Source organism: Odontesthes bonariensis, chromosome 14 (genome assembly GCF_027942865.1).
Source record: "Odontesthes bonariensis isolate fOdoBon6 chromosome 14, fOdoBon6.hap1, whole genome shotgun sequence".
Classification (NCBI taxonomy): Eukaryota; Metazoa; Chordata; class Actinopteri; order Atheriniformes; family Atherinopsidae; genus Odontesthes; species Odontesthes bonariensis.
The window spans coordinates 20,510,226-20,537,880 of NC_134519.1; the positions used below are offsets into that span (position 1 = coordinate 20,510,226).

Consider the following 27,655-nt stretch of genomic DNA (forward strand, 5'->3'; position numbering starts at 1 on the left):
CAAGAAATTTAAGGCTTTACTAGAACGCTACAGCATTGAACATTTTGCTACACCCAGTGAAGTAAAAGCATCAGTGATTGAGAGGTTTAACCGTACTTTAAAAACGAGGATGTGGAAATTTTTTACTGCTAATAACACGCTCCGATACCTGGATGTCCTGCAGGATCTTGTGAAAAGTTACAACCATAGTTACCATTCAAGCATAAAAATGATGCCTATGCAGGTGACTTTAGAAAATACCCTTCAAGTGTTTAAAAACCTGTACGGTGGTACTTCAGGTCAACGACGCGCAGACTCCAGGATAAGATTTAAAATAGGCGATAGTGTGAGAATATCTAAACTGCGAGGTGTGTTTGATAAAAAATATGAACAAAGTTTTACAGACGAGGTGTTTACAGTGACTGATCAGATTGCCCGATCTCCTCGTGTATACAAACTCAAAGATTTTGATGGAGAGCCTATCGAAGGTTCCTTTTATGCGGAGGAACTCCAAAAAGTTAAACTGAATAAAGACAAGATGTACCAAGTGGAGGAGGTATTAAAACAACGCACCGTCAGAGGTATAAAACAGGTCTTTGTCCGCTGGAAAAATTGGCCTGAGAAATTCAACAGCTGGGTCAGAGCCAGCGATCTTCGCGGCGTATAAAAAGAAGCCTTCATTACTCCCCACAAGTTACTTTACATCATGAATCGAACGGAAGAGGACGAGGGGTTTTATATCACCCTGCCCTCTAACGCCAGTCTCGATGTCTTTAAGCATAATTCTAGCTCCAGTTTTCGTGTGGTTTTAGCACAACATATTGACTTGGAAGGTTCGTGGCAAGTGGCCTTGACAGAGATTTCCTATCCACATACATGGCACAATGTCCCAAAGACTCAGGCTTATTTTGAGTGGAAGAAGCTTGGGGTGGAAAAGATACATCGCCAGAATATAGGATGTGGATACTTTAAGGAAATGACTCAACTAAAGACAGAGATCGAGAACCAGCTTAGAAAAATAGGTTCTGATATTTACTTTGTCCTGGATACGTTTGAAAATAAACTCAAGTACCAGGCAGGTGCCCAGTATCATCTACGATTTTATCCACCATTGAGCTACATACTAGGCGTGGAGTCTGGTGAATGGATTGTGTTTGATAAAAGGAGAGCCCCTTATCCGATGGATTTAAGATCAGGTTTCTACCAGTTTTATTGCTACAGCGATGTGGTTGCTCCACAGATAGTCGGTGATGCGTACGCACCTCTCTTACGAACAGTTAGAGTAGAGGGGAAGTTTGGTGATATAATCACGCATACTTTTAACCCAGTCAACTATCTACCTGTAGCAAAGAGGCACATTGAAAACATTCAGATCGAGATCAAAACAGATCAAAATGTTCCGGTAAATTTTACTTACGGGAAAACCATTGTGAGATTACATTTCCGACCGGTGAAAACGCAGCACGTTATGAAATGATGGTCATTCACTCAGATATCAGTGAGAGAGTAAGACATTGAGCAGACATTAAGCCCATAGGTGACGCCTGTGTTAAGAAAAAAGGATAACAAAACAAAGCAACAAGGTTAAGATGAACATGAGGGATGACCCTCATCGCTTTGTAAACTATTACGAGAACCAGGTAGGCGGGACCTTGCCCGGCTTTTATGGAGCACCTGTAATGTACGGCCGCGGGATAGGGTCTATATTTTCAAAATTATTCCGTTTTGTTGCGCCCTTAGTTAAAAAAGGCTTTGCTATAGCCAAGCCATATCTGAAGACAGCAGCCACAAACATAGCCTCAGATGTTGTAGGTAAAGCCATGACTAAAATATCAGGAGGTCAAGACGGGTCAGGGATAACGGTTCTCTCACGAAGACCGAGGAAGCGGCCGCCTGGTGAACGTGTGAGAGGGTTACAAATACAGAGGAGGGCAAAAAGGAAGAAGTCAGTCGGGATAAACAGACCTAGGGGTAGGAAGTCTACACAGAGCAGAGATATATTTCACTGAATCATAAATAGAAGGAGCAGGGGCGAGAGAATAAAAACATGGCTCTTTTGCATCACAAATCCCCGGAGTGCACCCTGGCAGAACTGGACTTATTTTCAGTACCTATGACTCAGCTTTCTATCGAGGATAAGGTCTACACGGAAATTAGGCCTCTTTCGGCCATTACTGAGAATGGTCCGATTGAGTTTTTTATACCGGGAGATGGAGAAAAATATCTTGATCTGAATGATACCTTGTTACATCTCCGCGTTAAGATCACCAATGCAGATGGAACTGACCTGGTCAACGATGCACCAGTGGGCCTCATCAATTATCCTCTCAATACACTTTTCAGTCAATGCGATGTTACTCTGGGGGATAGATTAATTTCACAGTCTAGCGCCACTCATCCTTATAGAGCCATGATTGAGACTTTGCTCAACTTTTCTGAAGATGCGTTAAAGAGTCAGTTCAGCGCCGGTCTTTACTATAAAGATACGGCCGGATCTGTTGACTCTATAGTGACCAATAACGGTCCAAACAGAGGATTAAACCAGAGAGCGACCTCTACAGCTAATTCCAGAGAAGTACATCTAATGGGTCCTCTCCACGGGGATGTCTTTTTCTGTGAAAGACTTCTGTTGAACTCTGTGGATATGAGAATTAAACTAACCAGGGCCAGTGAAGCCTTCTACCTCATGGGAGCTAGAGATTCAACTTTCCGATTGCAGATATTAGGCGCCTCTCTTTTTGTCAAAAAAGTCACCGTCTCCCCGGCGGTTCGTTTAGGCCATACATCCGCCTTAATGAGAGGAAATGCCCTCTATCCTCTGTCACGTGTGAATGTGAAAACATACTCCATTCCTGAAAACTCTAGGATATGTAATCAGGAGAATCTCTTTTTGGGAGCGATGCCTAAATATATTGTTTTAGGCATGGTGCATCACGAGGCATTCACAGGCAGACGCGACCTCTCACCTTTTAATTTTAAACACATGGATATAGAATATCTGGCCCTCTGCCAAGATGGCAGACAAGTCCCCGCCAAGGCATTCCAACCGCAGTTCAACCAAGGCATTTCAGTCAGAGAATTTTACAACATGTTCATCGCTACCGGTCGCCATTTAAAAGACCTCCCTCTGAGTATCAATCGTGAAGAATTTAATAATGGGTATTCGCTTTTTGTCTTTAATCTAAACCCTGGTGAGGATACTGAGGCGTTGTCACCTGTATCCAATGGGAATTTAAGATTGGAAATGAGGTTTAGAGTACCGCTACCTCATACCACTACTCTAATTGTATATGCGTGTTACGATTCCATTTTGGAGATCAACTCAAGAAGACAGGTGCTGGTGGACTATTATTAAAAAAAGAGAGAGCATGAATAACTACGAGATCGAGAGCCTGCTGCATCACCTACTGGGAGACCTGTTTTGCGGCGTGTGGGCCTGTGACCAGCTCCCCTTACTCGCACAAACGTTTACAAAACCATCCTACTTTATCGTGAACACTCATCCTTCTCACATGCCCGGAGAACACTGGCTAGCTCTGACTTTGGAGGAGAATGGTCAAGCCACCTTTTTTGATTCTTATGGATTACCTCCAGATTTTACTCACTACCCGTCAGACATTGTTTCATTTCTGAAAGATCGATCCTCGGAAATATTGTACCACAACCGCCAACTTCAGAACACCCTGTCCATCGTATGCGGTCAACACTGTATTTATTACCTCTGCAGACGAGCCTGCGGTCTATCTCTGCAGCAAGTATTAACTTCCTACGGTGGTGATGTTCTTAAAAACGATGTGATGGTGTCCAACTTTGTGAAAAAATACCAGAGATGCATCAGAAAGCAGAATGGTGCCTATTTTCATCACAGAGCCTGCTCTTTACAGATGTTCAAAGATTGTTACAAATTGTGAATGCATGAAAAAAAAAAAAAAAGAAGAAAACTGTACACTCTGAAAAAACTGGGATCAATAAACACTTTATTGAGAACAAATAACTGTGTCTTTTTAATTCATTTCTTACAGAGGTTTAAGGGGATAAGGTATCCCAACGGAGAGGTTTTGTCCTTTTACGCAGACTCTGTCCACCTGCAGCTTCATCTTGCTCCACCGGTCTTAAAAAATGCGGAGAAAGGGTTATTTTCTTTCTGGTTTTTACGATTGGCCTTTTCTCCAAACCACTCGGATCCGTTCTGAGGCGTTGGTACTGATCACGTGCTTGCGGGTTATTCACAGAGGATATGGGTATGTTCAGTTCATTCAGGGTATTAAGAAAACTCATCCAACCTGTCGGTTGCAGGGCACTGGTTTTTCTTTTAAAAGGGAGTAAAAGATTTTTAAGCAAATCAATCAAATGAGACCCTCTCACAGCCTGCCCCTGGTAAATAAATTCGCCCTTAGCGGTCCATCCGTTTCTCTCAGATAATTTTCTCAGAATGTATTCTCCATTTCGACGATCACGCTTGGGGAGGATTTTTAACACCTCATTCGCTGTTGCATCCAGTTCTATCTGAGCGGTATCGTGAACACGATCCGTCTCAGTGGAATCTGATTCAGGTATTGGGTCATTAACGCTTTTACGTTGTAGAGTCACAGTCACTTGAGGTTCCTCTATTTGACCCTGCTTGATTAGGGTGAGATATCTCTGCAACAGAGCGTTATATTTCTTAATTTTTTCATAAGAGTTCATTCCTGACTCATCGAGTATAGCTCTCATTTTACCATCTAATTCCTCCTCCGCCGTTTGTCTGATGGAGGTCTCTGGTTGAGTCAAATGTCTGAACTGATGGGGTGAAATGAGAAACATTTTTTGCGCCGTTCTGAGAGACATGATTTTTTACCTTCTGACGAGTCCACCCACTAGGTCCCCAATTATAGGTGCTAGAGCCGTTAGGATAGGTAGAATAAACCCGCCTCCTTGACTTTTGAGAGCCAGCTGTTTACGTTTTAAACCGCTTCTCCTATCAGCCAGCAGTCTGATAACTTTCTTCTGCTTTTTCAATTTCCGATATTGAGAAGGTGACAGCTTAATGTTACCCTTTAAAATATTCAGAGCAATCTCACACAAAGTCTTAAGAAAATCGGGTGAACAATGACTAAGAATGTCTTTACGTTTCTGAGGTGTGGCGTAGTACAGAGCTCTGAGTAAAGGAGCATTCCTTTTTATACGCGCAGACATGATGAATTACTTTGCTTTGGGGATGTAGACAACAGGCCACTGACCAGGAAGTAGACCCGTCCTCAGTCTGTATTGATCTGGGCATGAGTGGGTTAGATCGACGATTAAGTACCCGTGCGGTTCTCTGGTAGCGTCTTCGTAACTTTCCAGGAAGAGAGCCTTCTGTGAGGGGAAGATTTGACGGGCTAGTATATTCACCAGGTAACTTGGTGCTCAGGTGCTTTAGGAACATGCTGCACTCTGTTTGAAAACTTTATTTTGACTGTAGTTTATTTATTTGCATGTTGTTAGGAGGTTTTTTATTAAATTTTTTAAAACTTAAATAACTCTTAATATCAACTCTAAACACCCCTAGGAGATCAACTTCTGGGTTGTTGCACAACAGTCATAGTCACTCAGGAAAATTCCTACCGTTGCTGTTGCAGCACAGGGGATGAATAAGGTTTTTTTTTGTTTGTTTGGTGGTTTGTTTGTTTTTTCATTTTTAAAACTTTTATTCACTCCGAGCTAGTTAATAGGTGTGCTGATTCCTATTTAGAAGTAGCCTGCTTGAAGTAGGCTGAGAAATCTGTCTGGTTTAGTATTTGCTCCTGGATGAAGTTTCCCTGAGATTTAACACTTAGAAAACGGTCAGCACTCCTGAAAACTTAGTTGTTTGTCTTTGGCTATGTGTGTTTGCGTGTGTGTGTGTGTGTGTGTGTGTGTGTGTGTGTGTGATTACCTTCATTAATAATAAATTGCAATGAATACAGCATATCATATTGAATATAGCTAATTAGATGTTTAGTAAGTTATAAGGATGAGTAACATGGTTCCTGAAAATGTTCTTTACACTGCTCAACTGAAGTTAAATAAATCTTTAAGCAGCAAAGTAACATAATGTATGAGGAGTAACATACACATGTTATTCTTGTCCTGTGGAGATGCAGATATACTGTTGGTGTGAGATTATATTAACAGCTCCTTGTGCATATGAACCTGTTTCAGGGGTTTTCTCAAATAATCTTTTTTAACATTTTACATAATTACTTTGATTTCTGTAAGAAACAGGGTGAAATTATCACATTGTTCTGTCAGAGAAGTGAGTTTTTTGTTTTTTTCATTATGTTTCTTATCTCATATGAACTAATATGTCATAATTAGCTGGATGTTAAGAAAAAGAAGAGTAGGCGCACTCTCTGTGTCTTATTCAACTGAATGTTTGCATGTGACCTTTCCCACTTGTGGCTGTCTTGTCTCTTAGACCATGGGATGAGACTTTCGTAACAAGGCTGCTGGACGTGTGCATGCAACCAACAGTCATGCACAAACTGCTCTGGGATGTGGAAGCTGATAAACACATACGATGAAGAGAAGAGACAGCTGAAGTGTAAAGGAAACATGCTTTAGGAAGTCATTTCTTTTTCAACTGATTGATTGTTTCTTTCTCTCCAGCCTTACTACCACCCGTCCTAAAATTAGCTACAGACCATTCATGCTTGGTGCTCATGAAGTAAAACAATGGAGCATACTCATGACCCTGTTCACAGCCTTCCTGTATGAATCGATCCCCAGTTAGCTGATTAGAGGAGAGTGGTGCATTTTTTTTTTCTTTCTATTCTGAAAATAACCAACTTGTATTTTATTAGCCCTAAAGGGGTGAGGATCGGCGACGTTATCAATTAACTATTTTTCTTAAACCCAAGTTGATTAGCAGAGAGTGGTACTTAACCCTCACCCTCGTCATACTCACAGGATATCCTTATTAACCTAGGGTCATTTTTTTTTTTTTTCTTTCTATTCTGAAAACAACCAACTTTTATTATACTTGCCCTGGCGTTTTCAATCAACTATTGATCTTAAACCCCTCCACCCTTCTATCATCTCATTGGTCCTCAAAGTCACGGGCTATACATGACCTTTATCCTATTTTACACCCATACAGGGATCTGCAAAGCCGCCAAACAGCTATTTTTTCGTCATTTCTAGTCCCGAGGATACTTCAAATTGTTGTCAGCTTTGCTCCTAAAACTTAAACTTTCCCTATTCCGTCATTAAACACTCTTTCATTTATACACTCAATAAATATTTAGACTTACCTAATTACTTTATACTATTTTCACCCATACAGGGATCTGCAAAGCCGCCAAACAGCTATTTTTTCGTCATTCCTAGTCACTTAGGATACTTCAAAATGTTGTCAGCTTTGCTCCTAAAACTTAAACTTTCCCTATTTTGTCATTAAACAATCTTTCATTTTACACTCAATAAATATTTAGATCCATCCCTTAACCACTCCCCACCTAAACTCCTTCCCATAACTCCTCCCCTAACACCACTCCCCTAACCCCCTCCTCCCCCTCCCCCCTATAGCCCCTCCCCCCACACCTCATGACCAGGGGTCACTAGAGTTCACCTCGTGACCAGGGGTCAACTAGAGTTCACCTGTCACATCCAATTAACTAATTAAGTTTGACGAAAGGGTGTTACTTTAAGTGTGTTTTATGCATTCGGCGTAGTTCTGGCAAGTTATCAATTATACAAGATGTCCTACAACTGAATTGATCATATAAGTAATTTCTTTATACCCCTTAATACGGCTCATAACAGATTCCTGTAAAGTATGGCACCAGTAAAACAGGGAAATATGAGCCTGTAGAGCATGACAAAGGCCAGAGGCCATGTAGCAGAAGGCTATATCTCTATTGAAGGCAGCTTGTGACCGATGAAAATTTGACACTGGTAACTGAGCAGCTAGTAGTGGCAAATGAAAGGGAAACCACTCATTCAACTAGGGTAGTGAGTTGTTTATCTAATACAGCTATTGCTGTATCATTCATATCTTGACTGTGCATTAGCTTAGAGAGGCTAACAACTAGCCTCTTTAAGATAGTGACCCTTTAGATTTGACAGTATCGCAGCTGCGCATTAGTCTTTCTTGGCAATTATAAACTGGCAACCGTCATACCAAGGCTGACTCACTTTGAGGAGTGTATCTCCTGTATATTCTAAAATCTAAAAGCATATAAAGCCTCAACACAAGAGGAGCCCATTTTTGTTTTCAGTTTCTTGCAGGGAAGGGGTTTGCATGTTTGTTCTTCCAATGGCTTCCATTAATTTCGAATATCATTGAATAGTGGGGTTCTCTAGATTTTATCCAATAGACCTGCCACCGACATATTTAAATTTGATAGTTAATAAAGAATTAAACAAAGCCTTGAGTTACAGTTTTATATTCAGACCTCACACCTGTATGTTTCATCTAAATGCCAAGTTGCCTTTTTCTGTTTCTGGACTTTATGGGTTCGATAATTTACACCAGCTGATCACACCTGACAAAAATCTGACAGACGTCTTGCATCCCAACTATTTAAAGTGCATTTGATTCCTTGTAAGCTGTAGTTTTAAATATTAGTAGGTGTCACCATGAATGCTATAAGACTGTCAAACCTGAAACCACCAGCTGCTTGAAAAGCTTTCTTTGCAGACATTTCACCAAAGTAGAAAAAAAAAGTACCTCTTCAAACATCCAATTAATTAAAACTCAGCTCATTTATAGAGACCTCAGGCAATAACAGAAAAATAAGGCCACTCTACTTAGTAATGGAAGACCCTCAATTTATAAAAGCTGCCAAATTTACAATTCTTCAGCCTCTATCGCTTATAGAGTCACTAAATGTGGGGTATATTTGGATACAATTCAAATCTATTGAGATGGAGTGCTTAAGTGAAAACGTACAGCAAGTAAAAAAAAAAGGAAAAGATTTTTACTTTGAGAATACAAGTTGCACAAAAAGGCTGCCCAAACACATTAAGCAAATGCCATTTCTACCTGTACTCATGAAGATGTGTTTAACTTTATCGACGCACCCAAAAAATCCCAAAACACTTAACACCACAAAGTTAAAGATTGTTGTTTTCAATTTTTTCTTTGTTTATTTTGCCAGGAAGTACAACCGTAATATGCCTTTTAAAAGGAAGCCTTTTAACAATCGATTCCTAGTTTATGGTGGGAGCCACAAACTGCAGTAACAGCCAGGTCAGCAGTAGCTGGCGGCAGCATACTTCACAAACTGCAGCTTAATAGAAAAGAAAATGAGCTAATGCAGCAGCTGATCCACTCTATTTCATCATTCTAACAACCAAGCCAATAGATGGCTTGGTACGTTGCAGCCTAGAGCTGTAAATGCATCGCAGAAATAGTCACAAGCTTGGGTCTGAGGTCTTGGGACTGGGTCACAAGCTTAGAGAGGCTAGTAATTAGCCAAAAAGAATCCACAAAGTGACTGATGCATCAGTACTAGCCAACAAGTGTTCCAATCTAAACAATACATTAGGTGGCCTGCTCATATCCTTGAATGCTGTAGGACACGTTCTGGCATTCTCTAAACTATTGTACCAAGAGACAGGGTGGATCAATTCAACTCATATGAGCAATTTCATGTTAATGTAAACTTTATTCTCTCAAGCTAAAACCTGAATTAGTGTACGTCTAGACTAGGAGTATGTATGTTAATGTTTCCTGCTTTCTTTGCAAGTTAGATTTTGCTGTGCGTCAGCAGGGATCGTTAATGCCGCCTGCGTTGGCTGAAATAAGTCCTCCGGAGCCCTTCAGCTATAACAGCAGAAACACGTGAACGTTTCTGTTAGAGCTACAGTGACCTGAGAAGAGAGCTCAGCAGAGACTTTGTTCTGTACTTTTTCACATCACCGAGAGGAAACGCAGCTCCACATCCAGAAGACTTTTTTTCAGGATTTTATTATCAGGGGGCACAGTGTAAGCAGTGTGTGTTTTCGTGTATACGATCCCTGTTGCTCTTTGAGATTTCAATTCTAATTAAATGCACACTTAGTTTAATTAAACTGAAGCTAATATAAAGCTTGCTTTGGTGGCGCATGTGTAAACTTTTCTTTTTTTTTTAAAAGTCAGATAAAAATCAGGAGTGAATAAGTTATTTTAGAGCCCTTGAAAGAAAATGTGTATAAAATGCAACACAATCAAAGCCGTCATATGCAAGTTAAAAGCGTCACAAGGTTTGGGATGAATTTTTTTTTTCCTCAAGGCTGAATGTTCCATTTTTAAACCATGAACCACATGGTCGGTCAACACCAGCATAAATACAACTGACAAAGTGGGAGGCACATTGCTGTAGTCAACATGTCCTTCTTATTAGAGCCCATCATGGAAACTGCTGTTAAGCAGCTAGTTTTGTTGCATAGCTGTGGTGATGGTGGGGGTGGGGCTGGTGGGGGTTGATGAGTAGAAAAGTAGAAAAGTGTCTGTCAGGACAATCATGTTGTATGTCACTAGGTTAAAACAATTGGATACTGTGTTTCAGGAAAAAGATACGTATTTTTCTGAAAGCAGATTAAAAACTGCTGTGTAAGCATTTCAGTTCTGTCACTTTAAACACACACCAACTCAAAACAAACTTGAGAAGTACATTATGTAATTCTTGGTTATCGTATGTCCACATTAGGTCATGTCACAGTCTGGGTTTGTGTTCAGACAGTCTGTTAGACATCTTTGTTTCTCAGGAAGTCAGCCTGTCTGTAATAGATTGTGACACAGCAGCTTTTATGTAGCATCTATCTTCTTAAAAGAAATACTTCCAGGTATTTAATTCCGGCCTCTTTGTCAGCTTCTGTGTTCATCTGTTATAAATTAAGTTAATCCAATTGGCTGTTTTTCTTTCTATCTATCACAGTCTTTATGACTCACTCATACTTATATGTAAACCACCTAAGACCCAAATATCCATAGCAACCACAAATGTCAGCTTACAGTACATGAGCAAGTCTTTATTCCCACAGCGTCTCATTTAGCTTCTTATGCATTAGGAAATTGTGGGCAAGCAAAGAGGAACACAGAAACTCCCTATTGATTCAATTTAAGCACTTACGGAGAGAAACAAAACTTCCTCAACTGCAAATAGAATACATTTCTCTGTATTTATTTATGCAGCAGACTAAGACAAACCTCTAAGCCTTTGTCTTTTTGTCCAAGAGAACAGCTTGTGTCATATGTTGCAAATACCATTTAATCAAATGTTAAAACAACTTGCTGACTTAAAAGGGGTGTTGCTGTAAAAGCCTTGAGTTTTTACATGCCAACCAATAGCTCTTCAGTGATGTTTTGTCTATAAAGCAAGAGGCAGTTCCTTATATAGACTAGTCATGTAGCTGTCTTACTGCCTGAGCCCAAATATTTTACAGTACTGAGTCACTGCTCAGGTCTTTCTCTGGGGGAGACATGTTTTATTAGAGGGCTATTCCTGGACACGTCAGATTCCACTACAACAACACTTTACTCACTTTTCGTTAGCGCTCAGATTCAACAACTCACAGAGAACGCAGTGTTAGTTTCATACCACTCATGTTCAGTGTGCAGTATGTTGGCTAAGCCAGATGATTGCTAATGCTCTTTTATACTCTCCGGTAATTCCACAAGGCTTCACTTAACACTGCTAGTAATGTCACAGCCACTTTTAGGCTACCATGATTGTCTGACCAGTGATCCAATGTGAGCTCAGTGGTCTCTCCTGCAATTTCTTCGGCCAAAGACCTGAACAGGATAAAGTGGTGTATTGTTTGAGCTTTCCCTTGTGAGTAAGTTCCACTGTGGAAAACCAGATGGCAGCTGCACCCGTTAGGTTCAATGCAGTTTAAAGAGAATAAGGTTTCCACAAATTAAATAGGACCTGTGTAAGGAGTTAGTGGGGTTGTGTAAGATGAACATGCAATAAGTCGTTCTTGGAGGCCTGGAGGGTATAATAAAGTACATATTATATAAAAACAACAGTCTCCATCAAGGAAAGGGCAAAAATGTATACATCCCATATTACACATTTACCCAGTGACTGCTTTACATTTTCACAGAGACAGCTCCTGCTGTCTGAAGCATAACAAGCAACACCTTTTTCTTGTGTTGTTTCATGGTTGAGAGGCAAACAGGTGGCACATATGATATATGATATTCAACAATCCCTGCAAGATTAAAAGTGTGTCTGTGCATCAGCAATGACTTCTCCTTGCAGATTTTGAAGTAGCAATCTAAAGCAGTATGGGATATACACTGAAATCATTTTCATATGAACTGCTTTAAAGAAGGATTTCCCTCAAGGGAAGTCCAGGTACACTGAGGTCATTAATCAACACTTGCATGAGGTGACCACTTGTGCCTCAAAAGCAGCAGGGGTATGGTTTCACTGCGTGGTGGCGAACACGCCCTGCCAGTCAGACAGCACCCTCTGAGCTGACGCTGTGTTTGTGTGCGTGAACGGCGGGTTGCTATTTACCCAAGATGGCTCAGACACACCTGCAGGATGAGGTGAGGCTTGTTGCATTCATTTTCATGTAGCATGCCCTGCAGCTGCAGATGGGTTAACTGCGTTTTCAGCCAATCAGCTGTCCAGGAAGTGTGGTTTTTGTGATAATCTGACAAAATATGTGCAACTGTACAAAGTGGATCATTATGAAATAGCTGCAGTGCCACTGCTCATATTTCAAGAACTGAACATTTTGTACATTAAAAAATCCAGTTCTTGAAACTTATCAACTACAGAAGGTTTTATTCCCATGAGACTATGCAGGCACACATTATACACTTTGTTAATCACTTAATGGCATACAGTATGTGAGTGCAATTGCTATACACATCATTACACTGTAACTCAGATTTTCCCTTTAAAAGGGACAATACAGCCTCTAAATAAGGCATTATTGGTCTTTATGAAATTTTCACCAATACTTTAAGACGAATGAATGAATAAACGCGTACTATTGCACTGTTAGCTCAGAGTTGTCGTGTTGTTGTTATTGGGGGCTATTTCGGGGGCTTTCTGCACAAGCGTCTTCTTAGATGATGTCATCGCCGCGCTCCGCCGCAGCATCTTTACACGGAATTTGCTACTGATGCTGGTAACATGGTTCGTTATCGTGTATTTCCAAATTGCCATGTTGCACAAAACTAGAAGTAGCAAACTCCATGTAAAGATAGCCAAACGTCACAGAGCATGGAGTAAATAAGCTGTGCTGCAGTGGCGTGCGTCGATGACGCCATTCCAGTAGATGCGTATGTGCAATATTGCAATAGTACGCGTTCATTCATTCATTCATTCGTCTTAAAGTATTGGTGAAATAAAGACAGATAATAACTTATTTAGAGGCTGTATTGTCTATGCCCCGTTCGCTCCTGTTATATGGATATACGCGGATCTCAAGTGATCTAAATATATTCCGAAGGACGCCGACTTTCACCAAACTGATATTGGTGAGTAGATTAACGTATTTTATGCCAGAAATAAAGTCCAGGTCAAAAAAAACCGAACTTCCCCTTTATGAGAAGACCTGAATCTTTTTTTTTTTTTTTTTTTTTTTTTTTGTGAATAAAAATCCTCTCTTGCTTGACTGAACTGAGAGGGCATTGACCACAACGCCACAGGCAGAGTGAGGTTGTTTGTGGGTGTGTGCACTTCTCTTGACCTCATTCTCTCATATCTTGCATGCATCTCACTCTTTCTCCTTTTTGTTATTTACAGTATTTGTAGAGTTTTCGTTCCCCTTTTTATTCTCACTTTGGAGCTCTGGGATGGGGTGGAGTAGTGTTTTGTGCTGTTATGCAACATGCCTCCACCTTTCCTGTAACATCTGCTTATGTTGCGTGGATTTCAGAACACTCCATTTACGGTAGTTGAGCTTGTCTGTGGGGAGTATATTTGATAAAGCAGCCTTGTGCTTTCACGACACACTTCATTGCTAAGTTTATACTTACTTTCTGCCTCACTGTCTGACATCATTCAGTGTTTGTTGAATGTCTAAAATACGGCAACCACAAGAATCCAGCACACCATGCAGGAAACATAAGCTAAGACAGAGGGCCCATTCTTACACAAAGTGGGCAGGGTGCAGTGACGTTGTGACCAAAACACACACACAGTGGAGGGGGAGGAGGAGGATGACGGGAAACAAGGGTAGAGAGGCAAACAGGAACAGAAAGTGAAGACTTGTCAAGATGTCTGGGTAAGGGGGACCAGCACCGAGCAGAAGCCAGATGCCAAAAAGGACAGCACAGAAGTCTGAGCAGCTGACAGAAGGGGAGAAGTGACCTGCTACAACGAAGTGCCTGCGGGGTAAGGTGCCACTTTCATAGAGATCTGGAGTGCCAGTAAATACTTTGAAACAGTTTTTAAGTGGTTAATGTAAGCTGGTGAGGCTGTTTGGTGTGTGAGTCAAGGAAAAGCTGATGCTCCCGTGCCAGACTTCGTTTTAGAAATGTGTTGTTTTGGCTATGGTGAGGTTTGACAGGAGATTTGACAAGTTGCAACGGTGAGCTGACGAGTTTCTTCCTACCTTTGAGTAAGAAGGTACCTACTTTTTGCTCCAGACTGTTACTGGCAAACAATGCTTTTTATAGTCCATGTATAAATAGAAAAGTTTACGTTTATTTACTGCATCAACCTTGTTTAATACTTTATTGATTTGATGACAATGGATTTTATTTTAATCTGAAGACCTTCCAGTTTTTCTTACTGAAAGAATTTCCTCCACTTAATTTGACTCAGTCGAGATCGAGTTGACACAAGTCTGAACTGTAACAGCATTGTACATTTGGCCCTGTTCTCTCTGGAGAACTGTTCTCCAGAAAATCAGTTACTACCAAAGCAAAACAACTACACTGTGATCCAAAATGTTTTTTTTTTTTTTACATAAAAAAAAAAAGTATTCGTTTAGTTTATTTTACATTAAAAAAAAGAAGTATTCGTCACAAACGAGTGACTCAAGTTAAACTGAACACATACAAGCTGTGTGCATTCATTAATGCTGACTGATGAAGGATCTGCTCTGACCATGTGCTTGGGGCAAGTCATAAAAGATTCCTGCCATGCCTTCTGTCACGACTTAGTCTTTTAGGTCGCACATGGTCCTTAAAAAGCAGCAGGGGCCAACTGGGTGCAATCAAAACATTCTTCTCAGCCCCTTCCTGGCTTTGTATGCCCCAGAAATGGACTTTTCCTGTATATGAATGGCTCAAGGAGAGAGCGATGTCATGAGAAAGTGAAGAGGCCTGTCAGAATCCTAGAATGGCATCTCAGTGAGATCATCTGAAAAGGGGATATATTTAAAAGGCTGGAATCGCATTTCAAATGTCCTGAGAGTATTTTGTGAACTATGGCTGCATTCTTCTTTTTTTTTTATAAACTGGCCTGAGCTTTGCTGTCATTATATCATAAAATACACTCAGTCAAGCCCTGCATCCCCACAAATGTGAGCACCTTTTGTCACCCTCACAGTAACATAATAGGCTAGTGGCCTGCTGTTAAACTCAAATGAAGAAAGTGTGAAATTTTAAAAAACTTTAAAAAAAAAAAATGTGTTGGTTTTGCTACTGATAAACCAAAATACACTGATATCATTATTTTAGATAACAACAGCAGGTTTCCAAGATCCCTTTGTCATTTTCTCTGTTGTTAAAAAAGCCTACATAAAAAACATTAAAACTTACAGTGACCTCAGATCTGAGTCACCAAGTGACTTATGCATTCCATTTTATGACTTTAGGACTGATTCACCGCTGTTTATCTCTACTGTGAATCAGACCTCTGTGAAGCTCCCCTGCTTTGTGTCAACTACAGACTTATTGTTCAGTGACTCCTGCTTGTCGTGTTGACAATATTTTCATAATATGAGAAAGATCTCAGTGTACACAAAAGTGCTGCAGTGCAACTAAGCTCATCAAAGCAACATGTAGGCAGCCAGTAATAGAGGATGATAAGGCGATGATAACATAGTATGACCAACCTACTGTTGGTAAGTGTGAGCTAGTCGAGTTTCTGTCCAAATTTAGTGCAACATTTATTTCCATCCACGGCTGTTAGGTTGTAGTTAGGTTGTGTAAAGAAGATAAAAACTTGGTGGAGAGTCCCGCACTCTGACTGATATTTCCTTGTAAATGACATCATCAGATTATAAATACTGAAGCGTTCATGTGTAAGCTGCTTGTGAATGTGCTGCAGGAGGACAAGCGAGTATTATATATGGACTTTTAATAAACGGGGGGAGCAGAAAAATCACAGGAGTAAAAAAAAGACCAACGAATCAGAGAAGAAAGAAGAAAAAAACGAAGCTCAGACACAAAAATTGGATTTGTTTTTTTCAGAAGAGAGCATAACTTTTGCTACTGAAATAAAATTAAGTTTTGAGGATAATTAAATGGAAAGCTTATTTAAAGCACAAATACCTGATGCTTTTGTCTGCCGACATTTTTACTCTACCTTGTGGAGCATTGAGGGACATTAAGGCTTCATTATTCATGTATTAATCTGTCTCCATTTGATGCCATTGATACAACACCATTTCTACTTTACAAGCCTTTCTTTCTTTGTTTTTCTTACTCCTTTCCATAAAATATAAAATTTTACGAGGTTATCGTAAATGTGCATTAAAACAGGTTATAAAAACAAGGTTAATGTTTTCAACTGGAAGAAATACATGTGAAACAAATGCGATGGTTTCTTTCAGATCTGTTCTGTTCTCTAAGAGGAGATTTCCCTTTTTGAACTCTCACTTTGACAATTCAGGCAGTACTTTGCTTCAAGTGCATAGTTTCCTGTTGAGCAAATGAGCAGGAGGGAAGTTAGCAGGCTCTCTGCGGGTAAACTAATTTCACACATGAGACACATCTCATAGTGACAGCCGTGCCAGATCTATTTGCTCTCCACTTGCAGGTGCATCTTCTCTCTCTCTATAAGAAGCAAGCAAATGCGAGATGAAAATCTTTTCTCCTTCCTGCCACCAGAACACAAAGAGTATGTGTAGCTGAAAGGAGCAGAACCTCCAAAGTAGATACTTGAGTCAAATGGTGTCTGAAATCATTTGAAAAACACCATTTAAACAAAGACGTTGCCTCAAGGCTTCAGACTTAATGAAACAGTTTGCATTTGTTTTCCATACTGACTGTTCTGTTGCACTTCAGTGGAGAACTCGTCAAGGAGAGCTTTTTAATATGAGGCTTTTTCTGAGGCCAGACGAAAATATTTCAGTCAGACATTTCTGATTGCTCTGGCCACATCCCATCTATCTGTAACATGAAGCATTAGCTGAATTTATTCAGATATCCTTCCACAAGTCTCTCTTTCCTCTCCTCTTTTTTGACACTATCGCGCTCTCCATCTCAGCAAGACTCTTAGGAAGATTGGTCACCCCTATTTTTGTCTCACTTTCCTCCAGACACAGTTTCCCTCCACTTTTACCGCTCTCTCCTTATATATGTGCCTCTGTCTTTCTCAACAGGACTCTTGCAGGAGTCTGCCCTGAATCGCAAATTACTTCTGTGCAATATTAATGAGTGGAAAGCGGGAAAAAAAATCCTGAACTGACATTGACAAGAGGATGAGTGGAGATGTTTAAGACAGAAAGATGGATTGGAAGCAGGAAAAGGCAATGAGGGAGGAAGAGAAGCCGTCTGTCTGAAATCAAGTTTCTGTCTATGTTCATTTTTTTTTTCTTTGCTTGTTCCTCAGATACAACCATTCAACACTTCAGCAAAACCCAAACCGAAAGCCAAAGAGCAAGAAGATAAGACCAGACTCAGGAAAACAATTATTGGAATGTTGACCTACATAAACAAACTTAGATCTTAGAAGTGTAGAGTTTCCTTAAGATCAAATCATTGCGTCTGGGTGATTTCAAAGAAGACATTCCTGCAAGCAAGTGAGCCATTGCTCTTTTAGACAAAAAAGGACCCTCCAAAGCAGCCATCCATGAAGTTAGCTTCCAGTGTTTCCACGTGATATAAACAACACAAGTCTGAGCACACATCTGTGTGAGCTGTGCCTCAGGGCACCTATTTCAACTGGGATCGTCATGAATATATGGAGTATGTAAAAGTTCAGTGACAAGTCACCAAAAATATCTGACCTGACAGCAATGGATTGATGGGTGTTTTCTTGAACACTGAGAGTTAAATGGGGTTTCATACATCTTTTAACTTGAACCAGATCACATATAAGGACTCAAATCAACAAAGATTCATTGTTTTGGAGTCTCAAACAGCATTTTAACGTTCCTCCTATCTCTCTAAAAGATTAATTAAAGCCTCAAAGAAGCGACAATCTCAATTAAGAGTGTCACATTTCTTCAACCTTATAGCCATGGATGGGAAAATAGACAGCATCCAAGATTTTTTCAACCAACTTTGGAGCTTCGCTAAAGACAAACACAACCAGGGAGTCTACAACACTGTCTGCCTGGTTGTCCTCCTAACGCTTCCCGTGCTGGTCTTCCTCACTGCTGTGGTGGTGTGCTGCCACTGCTGCTGCTGTCGCCATGCCAACAGCTGCTGCCGCTGCTGCTGTGATGACGCCACAGCCACCTCAAGATCAGAATCAAAGAAGAAGAAAAAAACAGCCAACACCGATGATTTGTGGATCTCGGTAAAGACGGGGCCCATGACACCTGACAGGGTTGCTCTCACCATGGTGTAAGAGTTCGTTCTGTATTATGAGATTGCTGATCCGGTGCCAGTTCGTGCAGCTGCGCTAGGACTCAAGAGCGGCTGAGGACACTTTTTAAATGTGTAGGACTTTACATTGTAGTGAGCACAGATATATATGCTGGAATATGTTAACAGTGTATATAAATCCTTATAACTTTGTATTCATATAACGTGTGGTCGATTTATGACAATGTTTACAACATTTTTATGAGCTTTTTCAGTTTGTGGTACATATAGGAAGAAATATCCAGACGGAGGCATACATATAACTGCAATTGTGTGTGTGTGTGTGTTGTGTGTTTGCGTGTGTAAGAGAGAGAGAACAGAGAGAAAGGTGCGGTTATTGAGTGCACTTTGTTCTTAGAGCTCCCATGTGAAATTCATTGCATCTGTATTTTGGAGAGGGAGCCAATTTAAGGCCTGCCCAGTGTTCAAATAGCTGTATTACTGCCTACTTTTCACATTCAGGCTGCAGTGCAGACTGTTTGTCTCTCACTTTCTGAAGAAAAAGGCACTGACATCTAAAAAGCTGAAGTGACTTAATGCAGAACAAAAGAAAAAAACTCTTTAACTTTCTCCATGGAGATTTTATTTTTCAGTGTGATTGTTGTGATTTAGTATTGTTCACTGGAGAGCGAGTTCACCTAATTTAGGTCTTTTGAGAGACTTGCACCATTTACATCATGAGTCTTCAAGGCACAATTTATGATACTGAAAAAAGAAACAGAAAATTGGAATAGTTTTTGGAATAGATATTGTATATTTGAAATTGACAAACCCTATGTAAAGTGTAATGTTTACTGACCCTGCTTTTATTTCAATTTTGGAAAAATTAAAACTTCTTCACGTCAAGTTTACACTTCAAGCTTTAGAATAAAAGTTATTTATGACATTTAATTTGACTCCCTGATGTTCTTTAGTTCAACGCAGTGCAACTTAGGAAAACATATAGAAAATGGATGATCCTGCTATAGATGAGAAAAAAAAAACACCTTTATTAGTCTGACAAAAGCTGCGCTGTACAACTTTTTCAAATAGGCTGATACAAAAACTCTTAAATGCCCTGCCAACAGCACAGCAGCAGGAATCAAAAATAACTAATTAAAGAAAAAATAAATAATACGAAAGATGGATAAGTTGGGAAAGATTTCTGAATGCTATACTCAAAACAGGTATCATCAAACATACACAAACTAGTGCATTAATAATTGTATTTTTGTGTTTGCCGCCTTGGACACGCCTAAATTAATTTTCAGGTTCCTTCCTGTGAACGAGTTGGAGGGTGGTTTCCATGGTAACATGTCACAAATGATTTTTTTGTTTGTTTGTTTATTTGCTTGGGGGGTTTGTTTCTGTTAGTTTGTTTTGCTTCTTGTTACCCATAATTTTTTTATGTGTGTCACTGCTGGGTTGAATTGTGGGAAATTTTTGCTGGCATAGTGTCCAGTGCTTGTATCATGTGATTTTACCCTGGAAATGTTATGCACTTCACATGCGCTTCACTCATGGTGAGTTTTATGCTGTTGTCCATTCTCACGAGATTTCTTGCAATTGCAAGCTGTGTGTTAAGCTCTCTCGACCGCCATAAAAAGTAGATCCTGCGTGGATACAAGGAGGATGGAGGTAAGCATGCGCACTTTGTTTTTCAAATTACTCCACTGAAAGTAATTGAGCTATATACGACCACAAGCTGTATGTGATTATATTTGAATGCTTGATCGGATGTCACACTATCTTTCGTTTAGTTGGAAAAATAAATTATTTGTGATTATTAACCGGACAAATCGCTCCACCAGCTAAGAGCTACCATGCACCACTGCCCACAAAATCAAGAAGGAGCTGTCAATCTGTCAAGCTATCAACTAATCTCTGGGCACTCTCACTGTCCAAAACGTGTGTTAGGTTAATTGGTGATTCAAGATTTACCCTGTGATGGACAGAAGATTGTCCCAACTGTAGCCCCTCCCTAACCCTGAATTGGAATAAGCAGGCCTACATCACGGATGGATTTTTTGTGATCATTTCTTTAACTCTGTGGGCAGAGTTTCAGCTGATTATCAAACTGAAAGCCACGAAAGGAATGAAAACAAATAGCTTTAACTAATATAAAAACAAAGATTATCAAAATTGCATGTCTTAACAAACGTTAAACTATTTGACAAATCCCTGTCTCTGAAGGGCTCCTCCAGCTTTGATCATACAGTTTGATCTGACCAATAAAGTGAGTTGTAGTAAGTTTCTTATTAATAGATTCAAGATTCAAGATAGTTTTATTTGTCACATACACAATCATACACAGTACAATGTGCAGTGAAATTCTTCCTTGTCCTGCTACCAATAAAAAGAGAATTACAATTAAATATGAATAAAAACAATAAAAAATGTAATGGTGTCTTATGTTTCTACATTGTCTCTTGGACCATTTTCAATAGTTCTCAGAAGAAACTATAATACAGTATAACATATTTGTAAACAAGTTACTTTAATCATATTCTAATTAAAAAAAACAAATGATGATTTGTTTGTAATTCTTGAGTCAAACTATTTACATACCTCAAAGTTATATAACAGCTGTGTAGAATATTCAAAGTTTTACTTATTTAACTAAACACGTTTCTGAATATTCAAGGAGCAGAAATACTAAAACATAAAAATAATTAAATGATTTGGGCTTCGAGTGTTTTGTGCCTCAAAGCTGTTTTTCTTTTTTCAAGTGTAAGGCCTCTCAAAGCCCAATTAAGCAGAAGCATCTCCGTGGCATCGTCATCTTTATGCATTAGCTTACTCTGGTGCAAAGTTGATGCTCTTGCTCAAGTGCTGCTGGGAAAATGGGCGCCGCTCATTCCATTACTGCCGAGACAGATTCATCCCAATAAAGAGATCAGGATTTTCCTCCTCTGCTTCATGTTCTTGAAGAGCTCATGTAAAATGCAGGTAATGACAGCCTTGATAGTCATCATGCTCAGCAACACCAAAAGATAAGATTGACATGCTCAGGGTCCAACTGAACATGTCACTCTCGTTTGTGTTTATGACATCCTGACTGTGGCAGGCTTTTTGACTGCATACTCATAGCGAAAAAACAGACCAGCTGTTTTGTTTTGGATTTTTCCCGTTTCCAGTCCTTGTGCAGACATGAGAGCGATATCCTTCTTCTCACCTGTCAAAATATTCCCTTAAACAAGACAAGTAAGAGTGGAAAAATGACTTTTTAAACTAAGAAACAGAACCAGGCGGTTACAGGAGAGTTCACTTGTGAAACTCTAAACTGATTGGATTTTAACAACTGCTGAATGGGAGAAAATGTCATTATACAGTGAGTGAACAATCTCGAAGGGCTTTCTGTCTCTAATAAGCAAATTCAGTATTCAGACATGAATCCTAATAATTTTCCTGTTTAATTCATTCAAGCTTATTTGCCTCTCAGCTGCATTAAGTTGCCAGATGACCATGAGTAGCTGCCGTTAATTATCAGTTTTCCCATCCATCATAAAGTATAAAAGGTGGGTCTCTCTCAGCCTTGTGCTATGAATAGCTATTAAGCTGTTAATTGTTTGATATCACTTTGTCTTCTCTTCATGTTTGTAAACTCTGTAAATCAGCTAGAGGAGTCATGGTGAGTAAGAAACATTAAGTATACACGTTTAGCTTTTTCCCCGTTCTCCGTGATCAGACGGGTGGAGGTGGGAGGATTTGTTACGTGTGCCCTACTGGGTGGTTCACTATACAATAGTACTTTTTATATATTTATTTGCTATTTCAAAATCCCATCCAACGATGCCTGGCATTGTATATTTAGGACGTGTTTTTGTCGTTCCACAGCAGGGAAAATGCTGAGTTTATTCCTTTTGTTTTAATTTTGCGCTTGACTGGATTTGTTGGCTGCTCTGTATGCATAATTTATCCTGACTTATACACTGATAAAGCACAATGTGAAAGATGACAGGGAGACAAATATTATTCTTCAAGCTTGGGGGAATCTAATTTTTTTTATTTCTATTTAATCTCAGGGCAACAAGTGTTCGGTGTTCAAGTTTTAACGTTGAAGTTTGTGTGGGACATTGCTTAGACAATATGCTCTCAAAATTCACGGTCTACTTACCTTACAGTATGTTCATGTCAACGGGAACACAGCTCTTTAACATTTTGGCAGAGTGACAACATACATATTGTGCTTGCTGGAACTACAGGGACTGACTGGGAAATCTGACAAGAAACAAGCATGAGGAGCTGCATTTGTTTTTGGTGGTGCATTCACTTAGAGTGATATGCCTGTTACTGTACATGATGTCTTGAGTAAGAGATCTTTTTGCTTATACAGCCAGTCTACTGCAGTATATGACTGAAAAGGGGATAACATCGGTTCTAAAGAAACAAGCTGAGGAACTGAATCAAACTGAAGTTTTTATGTAATGATCTTTCACTTCTTGTTTTTTTTCACTGTAACATGGAAAAATGAATTTGATATGGAGGTATGTCTGACTAAGTCTTAATTCCTGACTAAGATATGACAAATCTTTTTTCAATTATTGTTTATTCATATAGGGAGAATTGTTTAGGTTAATACTGTACACCGTAGCATTTATAGCCTCTGCAAATTTCCAATGCCTATCCCTGCATGGGCCTTTCAGCTACATAAAGATAAAAAAGTATAAGATCAGGATTTTTTTATTAATTCTTTTTTTTTGCATTTCAGGTTATTTTTGAACATTTGGACAGATTATTATTATTATTATTAATATTATTATTTTTTTGCCTATTTCCCCCTCTGATTCTCGCCTTAAGTCCAGCCTGTAAAGTGTTTCCAGCAATGCTTTTCTAGTTTCCTACCAACAATTAATGTACCCAAAAGATGACCTGTGAACTATTGCAACCAGACAGCTCTAACATCTCAGCTCTAACAATTGATTAAGCCATACAATCCCACACTGCATGAGCAAAATGGTTGAGTAGAATTTTAATGCTCTCAGGTTACCACACACAAAAACAAAAAACAGGTGTTTTTAATATAAATGATTAGTTATAATGACAGGCCATTTGTTGCAGTGGAAAAACCACCCTGCAACAGTTTGCAAAACGGCAGGAAGGCATTGACTTTACTCTCTGTGTTAGGCCTTTTGGATGGAAGACAAACTCTTCTGTGGTTGCCTGGTTGTCAAAGCTCAGTATCACACTTTAGGAAGTCTACTCTGGCATGACTAATTCTTGAGGTTCCACTACCACCACATCCGTCAAAAAACAGCAATCATCTGACTGACATGGGGTGACCGCCCTCCTCTGTATATGTGCCTGCTGCGGCACACCAGGCAACAAGGGCATCTTTTTTGTTCGTTTTAATTTGCTTTTTTTAATCCCCATCTTAGAACTGTTCTCATATGTTAAGGTCTCAATGATTAACAGGGACAGTAATGTTTAAAATGTATCCACTACCAATCAAGAATGCCACAACAGACACTGACAAGACGGCTGCTCTATAAACCGAGGGACCACTGATTATGTGAAAATGCTTATATTTGGCACAAACAGGTTTACATGGTCACAGCAAGCTTCTGACATTATGGATTTCTACAGACACAGAGGTGTGTCTAACAAGTAGGGTAGGAGAGGGAGAAAAATTGTGTGGGAGGAGTGTCAGCTGAAAGCAACAAAAGGTCAGTTGACTAATCACAAAAACAGAGATCTATACTATTTCTATGGCTCACCTAGTTTTTCCATGCAGTGGACAATAAATGCAAAAACACAAGCAATATTAATCTCATCATGGAATCGTACAAATCATACTTTAATTTTACTTTACCATCCAAACTGTTCCACCAAATAAAGATCCGTTCAAAAGTTATGAATGAATTAGTTAATCAGTGTAACAAATTACGGCTTGACCTAAGCATTGTCTCTGACTCCAGCCATGAGTACAAAAGGTTGACATCAAACCAGAGAAATAGGGTTCCTTGGTTGAAAAGGATCAGGCTGTACTTAACTCCACAAGTCAATCTAAAAAAATAGTATGGAGCTTAATCCCAGGTGAGTGTTATGTATGTTGAGAGATAGTACAGTCTATCATGATTGTCATGTCTTGTCAGATTTTTTCTGTAAACAGGAGCAGCAAAGCTACAGAAAGATCCCTGGATGTGGCTTTGCATTTAATGGATCACCACACAGGCCTGTTTGTTATCATGTGTAACAAAATGCCCATGATTTCGATATGAGCCAGTGGTTCTCCTTTGAATTCTTGAGTGCTGGGTGATCTTGACAAATTAGGTATTAATCAAAAGTGTGGTATGATTTTATGCGCTGTGAAAAAAGGATTATTAAATGAGCCTTTCAAATCTCTTCTCTTGTTTTCTCTTCTTTTCTCCTCTCTTCTGTTGAGGGGCACAGCTTTACTCAGTGCAAAGCAGTGCCAGCATAAACAGTTCTCTCTTCTCATAACAGAGGGTAGCAACCAATCTCCTTAAAGTAATTTGCAGTCACTGTGGCTGAAACAGCGTGTTGCATCAATGAGTTTTTGTGAGACATTTCATTTTAAAGATGAAATAAAATGCTATGCTTAGAAACCTTTGCTGCCACATTTTAGGCAGCAGCCTTCTCAAACTCTGCTTCATTCCGATGACTAAACAGTCAACAGTATTATCTGTTCCCTTCTCTGTTTAGTCTTATAACCTCCCTGAAGTGTTTCTGTGTTGTTTAAATACAGTACATTTAATATATATATATTTTCGTCTTTAAATGGTGCTGTGTTTTTATATCTTTTTCATACACTTTTTGCAAAAAAATGGTTCCTGCCCAGACAGCAAGTGAACTCTTGCCATCTGCAGAATATGAGACAGAGAATTGGGCAACTGTTAAGGGACCAGACGGCAAACAGTAATCAGTTCCTGCAAAAACCGTTGCTCAACTCAGCAACATGACTGTGGTGTTTTTTCAGAAACACTGGAATTCTAAATAGAGAAAGTCAGTTTCATGTTTCAAAGTTAAGAGATTTATATTGATTATGACAATTGGATCACAGTAGTCACCCAAATTGCTGACATTGACAGATTAATGACTTAAAGTCAAAATACAAACTAAGGAACTCCGTCTGCTGATAGTCACAAAGCAGAAGAGGCTCATGAACTGTCCTTAGGATAAAATGATTCCATCAAATGAATAATGCCATTTTTCACTGTGAGGGCTTTAAAATATCTAACACCACGATAATCTGAATATATATTCTGATATATATGGAGATTTCATGCTACAGAAATGCTAGAAGAAGGAGAAACTACATATTCTGATGTTTTCAGTAACCAGATGATGATCCACTGACTTTTCCTTCTCATCACTTTTGGGGCAAAAATCTACTTTTGAATTAATTGCCATCATCCGTGTAAAAATGCATCAAAATATATTTTATATTCTCCTTTTCCCTTTAAACAACATGATTGAATCCAGGGGAGAAAAAAATAGATGTAACTGCATGCTTGATAATTGTTTTTCTTAAATTCATATTGAATTGTCCATGGCTCTATGAAAATGACGATGACGATGAGGTCAAATAAAAAAAACTTTATTTTTTTCTGTGAAAAACAACACTAATATGAATGAATAAGTATAATGTCAGTTTGACAATAAAATAAGTAAAGGAAATAACATACAGATTTTAATGCCTTAATGAGCATCCTAATTTCTGACCTTGAAACTTCAAGCAATTGAATGTGGACTGAAACAAAACTATGTCCAATAAAATCCTAAAAACTGTCTTTTTAATTTTTTTTTTTTTTTGCAGAAAAACAAAATAAATGAAGGGCAGTGATTACAAATCAGTTCTGGCAGGTTAGCCAAAGGGTTGACTGATGTGTATAATTTATATCACATAAACTGACTTAGTAAAGCTGTTAAAAAGAAAAGGTATTATGTAAAGCATTAACTACTTCTGTCAGTGTTTGAGACTGAAAACGTGAGTTTGGTCATTGAGTTCCAGAAGATGGCCCTAACATACCTTGCTCTTATTGACATTTCACATCACATTGATTGATCTGAGCTGTCCTCATCATATGATCGTGAAGCTGGGAGTAATTTGGCTAGATTCCATTCATGAGAACATTTTTCCTGCTTTTTCACTCATATTATTTATACTCTAAATACTCTAAGTACTGCTATACATTATGTTTCTTCCTATGACATTAACTAAACACATACGATATAATGCAAGTAAACTGGGGTTCTGGTTTAAATGAATACTGTCACCACAGAAAAACGTCTCGGATTTCCATCGACTGTTTCCTGATTTAGCAATAATTAAGGTTACTACCTTAATCAGTAAAACAGGAGTTTCTGAAATTACAATTGCATTATAAGTGAAAGACTAAACTCAGCACTGATCAGCCTCATTTCAAAACAATTCAAAGCCAGTTTCTTGTTTGCCTTTTTCCCATAATCACACTAAACCTTAGAATTTCTGATCTGAATACAAACAAATAATAAGTTAATTATTGAATGTGAGCATTTCTCTAATTTCCCAGAAAATTGAAAGGACTTGAGCCATTAAGATGCATGTTGAGCAATAAGAATCCTAGCATGGTCAGTCATTTGTATCTACATATGTACAGAAACAACAAAAGCTAGTGTGATCACAGGTCAATGGGACTGATTGCATCTGTTGTGTTGTGAATGCTCTCCTATTTCTTCTGGACATTTTGGGTTCTGCTTTTCTCTCTAGCCATCAACCATCGCCTCTTCCTGCTGGACATGGCTCCAAGGGGTCGGATCTTCATTTCAGTGAAATCAAGGGATGTTAGATGGCCCTTCCATGGTTCCCAGTTCACTCCCTGAAAGCAAAGCAGCAGATTAAGTGGTGAGAAGCAGACGAAAGCGAGAGGAGAGATGGAGGGGAAAGTATTGTGAAGAAGGGGAGAAACAGAGAGGAAAGAATGAAGAAGAGTCAAGCAGAGTGACAAACAGTAATAAATAAATAGCACCTTCTGGCTTTATTTCATATGAGTGCAGGAGACATTTGTAGCAGCAATATTATGGATGGCATCTCGAGAA

The 27,655-nt window shown here is 39.2% G+C and overlaps 2 protein-coding genes across 2 annotated transcripts in view; one reads left to right on the forward strand and one right to left on the reverse strand.

Annotated features, from left to right (window-relative positions):
- The first annotated feature begins 14,077 nt into the window (after window positions 1-14,077).
- kiaa0040 (KIAA0040 ortholog) lies at window positions 14,078-19,525 on the forward strand. The gene is made up of 2 exons (XM_075483421.1): window positions 14,078-14,264; window positions 17,655-19,525. Exon 2 carries the CDS (start codon window positions 18,285-18,287, stop codon window positions 18,615-18,617), a length of 333 nt encoding a protein of 110 aa, XP_075339536.1. The 5' UTR covers window positions 14,078-14,264; window positions 17,655-18,284; the 3' UTR covers window positions 18,618-19,525.
- Window positions 19,526-26,212: 6,687 nt separating this feature from the next.
- tnn (tenascin N) overlaps window positions 26,213-27,655 on the reverse strand; it is a 39,091-nt gene continuing 37,648 nt past the window's right edge. Inside the window, exon 19 of the mRNA XM_075483423.1 lies at window positions 26,213-27,435. Within this exon, the coding sequence (XP_075339538.1) occupies window positions 27,286-27,435 (150 nt within the window). The 3' untranslated portion in view covers window positions 26,213-27,285. The remainder of the gene's footprint in view (window positions 27,436-27,655) is intronic.